At 37.4% G+C, this 14120-nt stretch overlaps 1 protein-coding gene across 4 annotated transcripts in view; it reads right to left on the bottom strand.

Moving 5' to 3' along the window:
• Positions 1–676: 676 nt before the first annotated feature.
• Positions 677–14120, bottom strand: part of mlip (muscular LMNA-interacting protein) — a 30564-nt gene continuing 17120 nt past the window's right edge. For 3 of the 4 annotated variants that reach the window (XM_016668431.1, XM_007546150.2, XM_007546151.2), the window contains 3 exons: positions 13755–13817; positions 13556–13678; positions 677–1144 (listed from right to left, as the gene is read on the bottom strand). In XM_016668431.1, coding sequence (XP_016523917.1) covers positions 926–1144; positions 13556–13678; positions 13755–13817 — 405 coding nt within the window. In that variant the 3' untranslated portion in view covers positions 677–925. Of the gene's footprint in view, positions 1145–8686; positions 9491–13555; positions 13679–13754; positions 13818–14120 lie in introns of those variants that run through there. The other variant, XM_016668432.1, reaches the window with a different exon arrangement.

Genomic DNA, 14120 nt, shown 5'->3' with positions numbered 1-14120 from the left:
TCCGTTACTGTGTCAGAAGACACTTAGCCACTTTTTGGCCAGGCTTCTTTTTAATCCAGACCTGATGTTCAGAAGATATCAAAAGGCCAAAAACATGAGCGGAAGTGTAACTTAGACTAGATAAGAGATCATTTCCAGCCAACACTTCCTCATTGAAATGATGCAACATGCATAGATTAACCTGAAATAAAATAAAATCAAGCAAAACCGGATTTACATCACAACTAAACTTTCTCTTCTTAAACTTAATTGCAGATTTTTACAAGAGATATTTCATATTTTATAATGATGCCATGCTCTGCGGGGGAGGCTGAAAGCCTCTTTATTAAAGTATGGGGTAACCTTGCTGCACTATGGACTACTTATTGAATAAAATGCATCATAAACCCCTTCTAAGCAGAGCTACTTTTCTGTTTTCTTGACGGTCAAATAGGTCTGTGTCAAATCTGAATTACTTGCTCGTTCTGTTTTTGTAAAATGTGTTTATGTATTCCACAGCGTCCTCTCTTCAAGAGATATTATGTCAACCTTCATCTGTAAGTATTGAATTTCAACACCATGCTTCTATGTTTTGCTGATTAATGAAGAAACAGCTATCACATTTCTGAAACCTTTTCAAGTTGACAATACTGCATCTTAATGTGTCAGAAGAAAGCATTAAAAATTAACCACAGACCAGTCGACAACATCTTTATTCTGTATTAAAACAGTTGTTGTTTTAAAGAATTACATATAATTTTGATTTATGGCAGATTCATTACCTCTTTTTTTTCACATTTACTGCCAGCAACTGTTAGCAGCCATACAAAATTATTCAATTGCTTACTCTGACAGGTTGCAAATCTGTTCCTTAATCATTCAGAGTTTTGATAGACTGAACTTTAGCAGATAAATGTTTGCCTGGATTAGCAGCTAATGTAATGCTTTACATACACACTTCAAACACTTCCATGCTCCTGTCAGTTGTACCAAAAGATGTCCCTGCTTCTTTTCCAGTCAGACCGAGCTGCTCATCAGGCTCTTTAATGTGCAGCTCACAAACCGAGAACAGACCTCTCCTTTCTGCTGCCGTCTTATCTTCCACCAATTTCTCTTTTGAGTCCATAACGGTATCCGTCTGCGCTGCTAGTCTGGTATTTTCTACCTGGAATGAAAGAGGATATACATTTGTCTCTAAGTCAATGCTGTGACAGTAATGTAGGCCAGATGGACAGAATAGCGTTTTTGTGATCATCATCTTCTTTTGACTTCAGTGTGATGACCAAATATCACTGGTTATAGATGAGTTTTAGGCTTATCAACAAAATGAAGTTGCTCTAAGCTGGTGTGGCATTTGAGAGACTCGCAGATAAAATCTCTTATTCTGCGCAGCGTCTTCACATGGCTATTGTAGTTTTAAATTAACTGCTGACAGAGCTCTTAGAAACTATTGGCACTGAACTTTTTGAAAAACTCATTGATTCCACAAGTTGGAAGAAATGATCAATAAAGAGTCAGTTACAGAGTTTTATTCATGCTGCGCACAGAGCTTTGAGCCAGAGGGGGGGGGGGGAGAATGTTTTATTCTGAATTTAAAAATGCTGCGAACAAAAAATGTTCCATACCTCTCAAACATTCCTCCTCTTTTTCAAACTTCTGCAAAACAACCTGCATCTTTCTCATTCATCCATTCACACAATTTGCTTTTTTCCTGTTTCTTTGAAGTTTGTGTAGTTAGCTTGTTGAATTTTCAGACGTGTAGCAATGTGTGAGTTCAGGGTGAGGTTAGAGTTCTGGCTCTGTAAAAGGCACAGTCTGACAGGTGAACAACAAATATTGGTTTCATTGTGGGAGAAAAGATAACTAGAACTGACTTTGAACTGAATAGAGGAGACGGGCTTTAGCGTTATTGGAAGATGTGTTTCTTCTTACCACCTGCTGCTTTCTCTTTCTAAGGTCAATTCTCTATTTAAAAGCCCAAAGCCATGCTGAGAGCTGCTCAACTACAAAAAATATTACATATTTTTATTCATTTATTTGCTTACTGATTATACCAAATTGTCATTGGACCAAACATGTCCAGCACTTACAATAAAAAAATATATATATATATATATATTCTTTCTTTCCAAAGCCTTTACTTTCTGCAGGTGTTTCTGACAGGGCCGTCACTCTTTTGTTGGTTTCAACACACGCTGAGACTCACTGTGTGCTGAAAAATTTTATCTCTCTATCTTCAGCTAAAAGACACCTGGAGGATTTTGTCTAAAACTGATATTTCATCCACCTTGACATAACTCTCTATTCCATCAAAAATATAAAGAACAAACAAGCAAAAAAATGTCAGCAAAGTTGTGCTGATCCACTTTGTGTTCTTGTGCAAAATACCCTTTGGCACTAAAGTCAATAAACTAAAGCTGTAGCTGTTATTGCAAAGAAGAATAGGCAAATATATCTGTCTGAATGTAATGCCTGTATGCATCTCCTTCATTTGCATGGCCTAAATTTAACACATTTTGATGGTTTTGGAGTTCTCCATAGGTAAAAGTAGTCATTCACCAACATCTGCCTGTTGTGTTGAGTGTACAACAGGGGAAACAAATTAAATGACCAAAAATAAATGAATAAAAATGTTTTGAAAATCATGTAAAGTTGTATTTAGTAGGAAGATTCTTTACAGAATTGTGAAGTGAAGGAATACAGCCTTGAATTTAAAAGAAAATAAAATCATTCCAGTCACCAAGGTTCACTTCACATTAAGGACTCCAGCATGATAAAAGAACTCAGAGCTGACTGGACCAAGGTACATTTCTTTCTTTTCAATGTTCTATTACATTTTCTAATACTTCTGTCTTGTGCTTTTGTCACAAATAAAGCAGTTTGGAAAAGACATTACTACATTTTAAACCTTGGAAAAAGTGAAGGCAGTAAAGGTATTGACAAATTCCTCACACTGTAAGCCATGCAAGTCAGCATTTTAAGTCTCTTAATGGATGTTTCCTAGTAAGCACAGTGTTAATGCATTTATTTCTCCAAAACAGTATCGTGGGCGACATTTTGTTTTGCTTTCACTGAAACAAAAGCTTGAATATTTTCTGACTGTTTGAAGCAATATACACTGCTCAAAAAAATAAAGGGAACACTCAAATAACACATCCTAGATCTGAATGAATGAAATATTCTCATTGAATACTTTGTTCTGTACAAAGTTGAATGTGCTGACAACAAAATCACACAAAAATCATCAATGGAAATCAAATTTATTAACCAATGGAGGCCTGGATTTGGAGCCACACACAAAATTAAAGTGAAATGTTCCCTTTATTTTTTTGAGCAGTATATTTCGATAACAGGGAAGTTGGTGTTTCTTTCTTTTTCTTATACACATTGTGTTTACAGGTTGCTGTTAAATGAGCTGAATTTGTGTCTCAGAACTTGATGTGTCTCCAAGGCACCTAACCTGCTAATTATTTACTTACAAGCTGCATCTTAAAATAACAACAAATCATAACTGAGTAAATGTGAAAAGCACATTTTTTTTACATATGTCTTGAATTTAATTTTAACTTTCCCTTCTCTGCAGCAACAGTGTCTTTTTTGTTTCATATGAAGGATTACATAACACTTACTAGGCTTAGGGTCACAGTAATTGGGGATGCTTTATGGGTAAATATTACAACATGTTTTGTTCTGTAGGTTAAAGTGTAACTGGGGGTGTGATCAGAGTAAGAAAAATGAGATGGAGAAAAAGACGGAGGCAGACTAAAGCTTGACAGTTGCAGAGAGAAACGCGAAGCTCTGCCCAATCGCATCCTGACAACTTAAGATTCACTTGTTCACGTGTTGATTGCATTTTCATATTCACCTGAACACTCTTTAAACTTTCAGTGAAGCAGTTTTTGTTTCTGCTTATAGTTGGGTTCAAAATTCAAAAGAGAGGGAGCCTGGGCATCCTTCTAGCCTCAGAGTAAATCCCCTGACAGACAGCAAACTGTGTGAGTCATGGCTGATGACCCTTTTCAACTGAGAGAAACCAAACTCACAGAAGTGTTGAAACCCACAGCAGAAGCCAAAGCTGGTTCCAAGAAAGAAAAAGGTGTCTGACCCAACTGGAGAAACTCCCTTGTGTCCGATGTTTCTGGAGCCCGATCAAGAAGCCTTTCTTTTTTTGTCTATTTGTAAATTCTTTTAAAGTCTTTCCTCAGACTTCTTTTAGGTATTCAGAAAATCCAAGTTATGCCGACAAACTGTCAGTCTCCCACCCAGATAGAAAGAAAGAGACAGAGTGAAAGGCCTTTAAAAAAAAAGAAAATACTTTTGACTTAAAACTGTCTGAACAGTAATCCTCCAACTCTTTCTACATTTCAATAGTGAGGTTTCTTCTTTGTTTGTTTCTGTCTTCTGTGTGAATTAATCATTAATCATGGTTACAAATTGTTAAATAGTTGATTTTTTTTGTGAGTAGGTACAGCTTAATCAAAATTCCTATTAAAGTGTTGGGTATTTATATAAATTTTTCCTTTCATGACATGAGCAATTTAGGTTGCTTGATGGAGAAATTTTACCCTTTAGACAAAATTGAACCTGCTGAAGCATTATATTTTATCTAATGAGACATGAAATGTACCTGTTTTACTCGTGGATTATGTGTTAGCGTTAGTGAAGCAACATTCATTATTTAAAGCAAAAAGAAAATTGGGGAAATAGGCAAGTAGACAAGACTGTTGTTTCTCATGGAAAAACAATCATTTTTACATCAAATGTTTCAAGAGAAGTGAAGCCCAAATTTCACTGCCCCCCAAAACAATCTGAAACATGTAATTTCTCTGTCAGCTAAGTGATTGTATCTCATTGGTTTGTTGTCTCACAGTTATGCTGCTTCTGCCAAAGCCTCTGTTCTGATTCTATAATGATGAACTCCCTGGAGCCACCGGCTATTCTCACCTCCTGTGCATTCACCTCTACCTGCATGATGGAGCCACCTCACCTCTTCCTGGGTCCATGCTTTGTCATCTCTGCTGTGAAGCTACATGTCCAGCTGTCCATAACTCCTTCAAACCTCTCATCCTTGACTTCAACGTAATCTGGCTTGATTCTGCATGCCTGTTAGCATTTTCTTTTTTGAATCTGCTTCATCAGTCGTGTGCTGTCTGAATTTCAAAAAAGGACCATCTTGTGTTTTTTTTCTGAAAATATGTAAACATTCACAGAGTTAAAAAAAATAATAAAAATACGTTCACCTCAAAAGCTCTTTTAAAGTTAAATATAGATCAGACTTGCAACATTTAAACCACAGTAAACTCCCATTCATTTAGTGGTTGTTGATTTACACCACTGGTTTATTTTCTATGTGACCCAAAACACAACCTTGTCACAACTGTCTTCTCACTGCAGCCTAAATCTGCATATTGTGCCATAAACTCTGGGTGCTTTTGAGAAAGACTTTTAGCCTCTGGGTGCTTATGCTTAATGAATGTCACAGCTGTTGCGGTTTCAATTTATGTGCACTTGAACCTAGCTTGAAGTGAACAAAAAGGTTAGCTTAATACAATGATCAATCATTGACGTGTCACAGATATCAGTTCTTTGACATAAAATGAAAGTTGTGGGAACAAAGGAAACTGGGCGATGCTGATTTTGCTATTTGTTTATATATACACACATATATATATAACTTATTTACATTTCATTAATTAAGTAATGAGTTTGTATTTTTTTTAATAACTACAAACTCAAATTAGATGTTTTTTTCATGATTTTTTAAAGCCTGTTCATTTTGCAGATGCTCAGATTTTTTTGGCTACCAGTTTTATATAAGCTATGTTCTGTGTAAGAAAGTTTGAAGGTCTTGAAAAGTTCACATCAGTCCTTTATAGGAAAAGGATAATAATTCTCAGCCCTTAGTCTCTTTGTTGGACGTTTTCAGAAATATCAGTGAGAATGGTTGTTTCTACAGCGTAAGCAGAATTGTCAGCTTTTTTTTTTTTTTTACTTTCAGCTCCTCCAACCTTTCTTTCCTCGGCAGAACGAAACACCATTTCCTTTTATTATAGACTCACTCAAGTGAAGTGTGCTTAACATGAGAAGGGAAGGATGCAAATTTACAAAACTGCATGACGGCAACAAGAGGAGTCACAATTTTCCACTGCTCTCCAGTTGAATCTTTCTGACAAGAAGTTTGGGGAATAGGCCAGAAAATCACCAGCTTGTGAAGGAAAAATTGAATCACCCTCTGAGCATCTGATGTGAGAGGCAATGGGTTAGAAAACAAATACAGGAAAACGAATAAATGGTTGAAGAAATACTACTGGGGACTTTCCAAATTTCTAGTAAATGCCACTGTTCATCTAATTTGAGGTTAAATTATGTATTTCATGCAATTGTATCTGTGGAGCAAAAGAAAAAGGATGCATGTTTTTTTTTTTCCTTTTTTTCCTTCCATAAAGAGTTTAACAAAATGTAGTAGGGAGTAAACAAAGTGTGAATCAGTAATTAACATTATCCACCAAGTTCCCTTCATCTCCAAGGCAAACTATGGTGGTGGCAGTATCATGCTGTGGAAATGTTTTTCTTGAAAAGGCAAGCTGTTCAGAGTTGACGGTTATATAGATTAGACAAATATAAAAAAAGAATATTTGTCTGGGTTTGTGCCTTTGTTTGGTTTGTATTTGGATTATTTTGATAGGTTTCCTATTGCCCAGAATATAAGAGCCTCACGGCTTCCTTGACTCCATGCCAGGTGTTGGTTTTGCCCAGTTTCTTAAGCTCTATATTCAATTGATTATTATTAATAATAATAATAATAATAATAATAATAATAATAACATTTATTATCCAGACCTGACCTACAATCTCATTTTTTAGAGGGACCTGGCAAGATAGCAGTGATGTTGTCATTCACTCCGCAACATACATTTGTTTAGCTTAAAAGCATCAAAGCATAAAATAAAAAAAAAGATTATTAAAACTGATTGACTGTCAAAAGCAATTGCACTCTTCTTCACAGCCTTATTACTTTTAGTTCACTAAGTGTCTCTTGCTGAAAGACATTCAAGGCTGATGTGAGCAACATTTTTACATACCCAGATTTGTCTCAACTCTGGGAACAAATATAATAGAGAAACACACGGAAATGAAGTCCAAACTGCGTGTGGGACCTAATTATAAAATTAGTCAGCTTGGAGAAACGTAGTCCCACTTGACTGCAAATGGTGAACTCAAGTTCCACAGCTAAATAAGATGAAGACCACAATGACACACTGAGTTTAGCTTCTTGAGAAATCACGTGAATTGATAGTGATAGATAGAGTTAATTCTTTGACATGATCAGCTTTATCCCCGTTTGAAGGTGCTCCACTGTGGTGGATGATTGTTTGATGAAATGCCGATATGAATTTCTCATCATTCCTCTTTTCTCATGCTAGATCTGCCAGCAGATGTGGAAGCAGATCACAGACCTTGTGGATGCCTTCCCAGCGACATCCCCTCCACCAAGACCTTCAATCAGCTTCAGAGTTTTTCCTCTCACCACCCATCCCACCCTCCCCAAATGTCCCACCATGGACACACTGCCTTGGGCGATTTGGCTGACAGCTCCGCTCTTCCTCCCTCACCACAAACCTCATCACCACCCCTGCCTGTGCTCTCTTTAGCCTGAGGTGGAGCGGAGTGGTTCTCTCTATCCCAGTTGCTTTGCTGTTTCACGTTTATTACTCTTTAGCCCTCTCTAACCAGTTCCACAGTTTATAAGCCTCTCTCTTTATAAATAGTCATACATGGTCACCATTATGGGGCAACTGTTTGCTTATCTGGTCTTTGCCAAACTGCTCCACAGCCATCTAACATGCCACACTGCCTACAAGTAAATCTGTGGGAGGCTGGAAAACATTTGACACTGAAGTGGAGGTTCAGTCTTCAGCAGTAAAATAAACTTAAACCTACAGCTAGAGCAACAATAAAACACTTTAAATCATCAAAACATTTATTGCTATGTTTAGTCATCACAGTCGAAATCCAGACTGGAACAAATCTGACCGAGGCTGTGCTTTTCTGCGAGGACGAAAGGAAAAAAATAATCCAACGCCACCTGTTTAAGTGCTTAACATGTAACTGTACTAATATGAGGAACAATTACATTAAGCATTGTCTGGTGGAAAGGCACCAAGAATTAAACTTTTTGCATATTCCATTTGCTTCCACTTTACTGCTATGCACTGTTGGTCTCATACAAAATAAATATGTTGCAGTTTGTGGGTGCAAGGCATTCCAGGTCACTGAGTTTCCCCATCCCTGACATTGAAATTAAAGTCCATCCAGAAAGAAAATACATTCAGCTACACTTTTCCAGTAAATGTATTGATAGAGACACTCATCCTTTTTTAATTGATCAATTATGACTTTGATTCATTCCAGCTAACTAATGGAAAAGGAATGTTTGGCTTTAAATTAGATTTAAAATTCATTGCATTTTGAATTTGTGTCTATAGTTAATCTATGGAGATCTATCATCTCTTCTCTCCCTTCCACCTGTCATCTCCCAGCTCAAAATGTGCGAAAAAAATGGAATGCTTGGTTTCACATAAACCTGCCTGCACAAAGGTTTCTTCATCTCCTTCAAGCCTTTTCTTCTTTTGCTTATGAGGTTTTCTCTTTCAGTTTTTCCCCATCGTAGAGTCTCAAAATTTTGAGCCAATAGAATACCACACAGAGCGGTGATGCAGCTGCCTTCTTTTGGCAGCAATCACTGAAACACATTGTAAGTGTTACTGACAGAGCGGGGCCCAAAATAGGAAAGAGTAGGCAGCGGATAAGCTGACGAACATCTGCAAAATGTGCAACATTGCCAAAATTGTGTTTTAATGCTGTGGTATTATGGTTGATGAGTTTATTTGCAGTGCAGGCAATGTTGCCCCATACTGGGGAGTGTCAGTGACTTGATATACTGGAGAGGAAATGTTCACCTCACAGTCTACAGTGCAACATCAGAAATAACAAAATCATGTTTCTGATACTTATTATTTTGTATTGTGTGTGTGCGCGTGTGTGCGTGTAGGTGTGTGTGTAGGTGTATTACAATTAAAGAAGCATTTTAATCATTATATTATGAAATATGTATGAACTGTTAATGATCTCTGGTAAGGAATTCCCCAACCTTTCATAGATAGCTGTCTGAGATGTGTAATTAAACACGTTGTATGGTTAACCTTCTTCCTCTTCCAGGGTCCTGGACGTGCTTAAGTTGAAGAGACTTGAGTTCTTTAGTAAACTGTGGATACAATCCCTCCTGGTGTGTTGCTCTGGGAATCCTGTCAGCCAATATGCTAGAAAACTGTTCAGCAGATAGCTACTTAACTGCAGAGGTACATCGCTTCAGCTCTGGCATTAGAATGCATATGCACAATCCCCGGTGAGTGTCTGTAATTAGATGCATCTTCCTGGCTTTGTGTGCAAATAAAGCGATAAGTCTAATCAACCAGAGCTCAGTTGTGCAGTCTCTCCTGTTGTCAACACACTGAACAATAAAAATACAAATTCAGAAAATCAACTCTGACCAGATCTGCATCAGCTTTGATGTCTGTTGTCGTGGCAGAAAGAAAAGTGCAGCTTTTGTCGGTTATAGAGTACAACATATAAATGTTGAGGTTTTTCCTCAGGGTTTTGAAATAATTCATATAAAATTAAATATGACAATCCAAAACTATGAACGACAGATTCCAACTTCAATTCAATTCACAAATATATCCCCCTCCCCCCCAAGGGGATATTAAATGTTATCATAACTCATTTCATGCCAGTATCGTTAAAGAGTCGTTGTGCATGGTGATGCATTGGGCAGAAAAATCTCAGGTAGTGGTTCAGTCTGGCAAGCAGGGATGGAGTGGGGCAACAAAACAGCCCTGGACTTTGACTTAGTGACCCACAACTATCAATATACGGAAAGCTGTCAATGCCTGGCACAGGTATCACACTAATAGAATCATGACTCACTACAATACACCATTTAAATTACACTGATGTTGATGAATGGACCGTATATGACTCCAGTTCTGCTTTCCACACAAGAAGGGATTTCTTACAGTGGGTTTGGCAGACATACCGCCAAACCACATGGTTTGTGTATGGTTTTCTTCACAGTATGTGAGCCACTGTCTGTCTGTGCCATCTTTGTGTTAAAGCACCTTTATTGCCAGAGATTCTGTCTTCTTCTGAGTGTGGCTTTGACTGTCTGACTAGGTGTGCATAAGGTATGGCGTGGGCTGATCTTGCTCTTCATCCATGATGCCTGTTTCACCTCATGTCAACTCTAAGATTTGGGGTTGTAGCTCAGGTATTATTTAAATTTAACAGATGCTGATCTGCTGTTTCCAGTTGTAAAATATAAACCAACAAAAATGTTGTCATCAAAACATTTGTCAGAAACTTAAAAAGCGTAGAACTTCCTGTAGCTGGACTGCATTCAAAAGCAAGGGTAAGTTGTTAAGAAGTGATGGGCGCACCTCTACCCCGTAAAAATGTTTCTGAATGTCAAAGTGTGAAGAGGGTCTCTGAGTTTGGACAGTTTGGCTAGGCAGGATGGAGGGCTTTAAAAGAACGCAGCAGAACCAGCAATCAGCAGTGGATGAAAGGCAGAGGCAGCAGGATGATATAGACCAGCCAAGGGTTATACTAAATATATTCAGCAGTGTGTAAAAAATCGTGTATGAAGCAGCACAGCTTGAGCTGCCTGAAAAACACTCACTGTGATGCTAGCATTTTCCATACTAATGAGTTAGTCCAAAACACTTAGGGCTATTTTTTCCCAAGTATTTCAAAGATGAAAACCAAACCTACATTGAATTTGCTTGGGGAGAATGCTAACTATAACAGAAGAATGTTCTGATAAAATTTTCAAATTGCGTTAAACCTTTTGAGTGAGCAGAAATAAAACCTTTTGAAACAAGCCATTTAGTTGATGAGTACGTTCAGACTCATTCGTTCCTTTTAGACACACACCTGCCACTGACATTAAGCTGAGCTTCTCCAAGGCATCCTATTGTTTGATCTGTTCTGTATTAAATGACACTTTTCTCACCCCTGGTTGTAGAAAGGAAGATGTTTCTAGAGCAAAAAGTCTGGTGATATAGTAGCTGATAGCTCCACTTTATCAAATTAAAATGCATTAGATTAAATAATCCGCATGCATCTTGTAAATGGACACACAAATAATCAATCACAATGTGTGTTCACATGCTGTGTGTGTTCAAAATTGAAGCACTGACATACACAGAGTTGTAAAATTTCTCAGTTACCTAGGAAGAAGAGGTTTCACTTCTGTCTTTGCTGAACATAAAAACAACTCTGTAATGTGTTTGCTTTGTGAGTGCCCAGAATTTACCTGCGCCAGGTTCTAATAACAGTGGATACGTTACTGCGCTCCATAATTATGATACAGGCTAAGCAACACATGCATCAGAACTGGCATACAGGAAAAATGATAGAAAATAGCTTTTGTGTTTTATGTAAATGTCTCTTAAATACACAATGATAAAGTGCAACACAATCTTCTTGTAATTTGTGTATTACAAGAAGAGAGAGCAGGAGGGAAAAACCATCCTTCCAAGCTTTGACCATAACAGATCAATTTTAGATCTGTTTTGATTCCCCGACTAAACATCTATCAGCTGAAGGTGGACATAGAGAACGTTCTGCACACTGTGTATATAAACTGTGGTTTGGTCACAGTGGACACATTCTAGATAAGGACATTGCTCTTTCTTGGGCAGATTTTGTCAATCCTGGTCCTCAGACACAACTACTGTGCTTTGGCACACCTGATTCAAATGATAGCATTAGCTCCTGCCAGCCAACAAGTGCTGCAGAGACCTGTTTATCGCCCACTTACTCAGTTCAGGTCAAAAAGAAAACCACCTTAAACATGCAGGGTAGGAGCCCATGAGGACCAGGATTTTGAAACACTGCTCTTGGACAATGATAATAAATAAACCAAAAATGTATTCCTTACAACTACTGTGACTCATAATCCTTCTAAAACAAATCCCCAGCCTGTCCTCAACCTTGACAATGTTGTGTACTCAGCTTGTTTGGTGATACCTGCTCATTGTCAAAATGCTAATTCTAACGCGTTTGACATGTTTAAGGTGAATTTTTGAAAAAGTTCTGGAGCAACAACAAAAGAACTCAATTTCACTGAGAGTTAATCTTCCTTTAGCAGCTCCCTAACTAAATTGGGCTTTTGTATTCTAATGTCTTCATATAAAGTTCTTTCCTTAACCATCCTGTCTGATCTCTTGATTACCAAATTGCTGCAATTTCTGGACATCATTCAAAGACATTGGGCTTTACTATGCTCAATCCCGCTGAAAGTTGTAGTTTTCACATTTTCAGATAAAAATTAAAAAAAAAAAATTAATTTGTGGAATTGCAGCACTTTTGACTTTCCATACCCTTCAAACTTGGTGGTCTGGATATATTGCAACATCTTAAACAGCGACATGGAGTATCCATATGCAGAGACCAGGCAGGCACATAAAAAACAATAATTTGTTACTAAAAATTTGGAAAATCAAAACCAGGAGAAAATGTAAAAAGCATAAAAGAAAACATGAACAAAACAGGCTGATAGCAACCAACTGAGACACATTTAAGAAGTGATTGGGGAGTTGATTACTTAACAAGGAGCAGGCGGTTGGTTGCTTCAGCCGTCAGGAAAGCCAAGTATTTGAAATTAAACTAAGAAAACGTGTGTATTCCTGAGATCTTCAGCTCCAGTCATTGAGGACCAGAGTCCTGCAACTTTTAGAACTGGCTCTGCTTTGACACACCTGAGCCAAATAATCAGGTCATTAGCAGAACTCTGGAAAATTGACCATTTGATTCAGTTCAGTCGCACCTAAACCTGTTCAGATCAGTATTTTGAAGTTTTTCCGCGTATTTATAACTGGCGACATTTTTTAAAAAGTTTAAAAATGACAACAAAAGCCATATATAATTGATAAAATGACAGATGGTGGTGATGGGGGAGGCAGGCACCAAATAAAATCTCACCTAGGGTACCAACATGTCTAGGGCCAGCCCTGCTCCATGTAGAGCAGTGTCTTTGTTTTATGGACAGCTTGCACATCTCCACTCATAGGCAGATATTGTAAAATATGCAGTCTGAATTTGTGTCCTCCTGCTCTGGGTCAGACACCTCATTATTTTGATATAAAGGAACAGAATCTCCTCTCTGTTACTGATGTCTAAACCTATAGTTTGCTCTGCTGTTCCAGTGTCACAAACTGGATGTACATATCTTTGCCCTCTACTATGATAGAGCTACTAAACTCAGCAGTTTATGTTTGATATGTTACATATCTAATTGATGCTCAGAGAAGAGAAGGCTCATTAGTTAAAGTAAGGAAGGAGTCTGGTGAACCTTAACGATACTACTATATATCTGTATCCCAGCATGCAGATATTTGGTACTAAATTTCTCAAACACGACACCAAATAGGATAGTTATAAAAAAAAAGTGTTTTCTGTTACTCAAAATTAGATTTTTTTTTTTTTTTTCCATCAAACTCATCATGAATCTCACCTTTTTCTTATCAGGCATGGCTTGTTGAAAATACTTCCTCAAGGAAATTGATTTAAACCGATCTTCGATCTCCTCTGTAAGTCTTGGAATAGCCGACATTGGACGAACCATCCCAGGTTTTGTCTAAACAAAAACAACAACAATCTGTTACGGGCAGAGTTTTAATATACCAACATTTACAAGGTAAAATATTTTGTACCTTTTCAACATCTGTTAGATTCCTCTGCTTATTGGCAGATGGATGCAGGCTGCATAACGATGCCTGAATAAAAAGAAAGCAGTGAATGACAGAAGATTGCATGCAGTATAAAAAAATATATACCGTGTGTACAGCTAGTTGTTTACTTCATTGGTGTGTACATTTATAGAATACAAAGTACTGTATAAAAAAAAACATGTCGTCCTCCTAACTATGCAATAATTGTGCAAACAAGAAAAACAACTTAATAGCACTTTATCGTTGTGTATTTAAGAGATATTTACATAAAACACAAAAGCTATTTTCTATAATTTTTCCTGTATGCCAGTTCTGATTAAATACATATGAAATATAACAATGTCAATC

Source organism: Poecilia formosa, unplaced genomic scaffold (genome assembly GCF_000485575.1).
Source record: "Poecilia formosa unplaced genomic scaffold, Poecilia_formosa-5.1.2 Scaffold15, whole genome shotgun sequence".
Taxonomy (NCBI): Eukaryota; Metazoa; Chordata; class Actinopteri; order Cyprinodontiformes; family Poeciliidae; genus Poecilia; species Poecilia formosa.
Note: the sequence above shows the minus strand (reverse complement) of the source record. Positions and strands in the feature narration are given on the sequence as shown.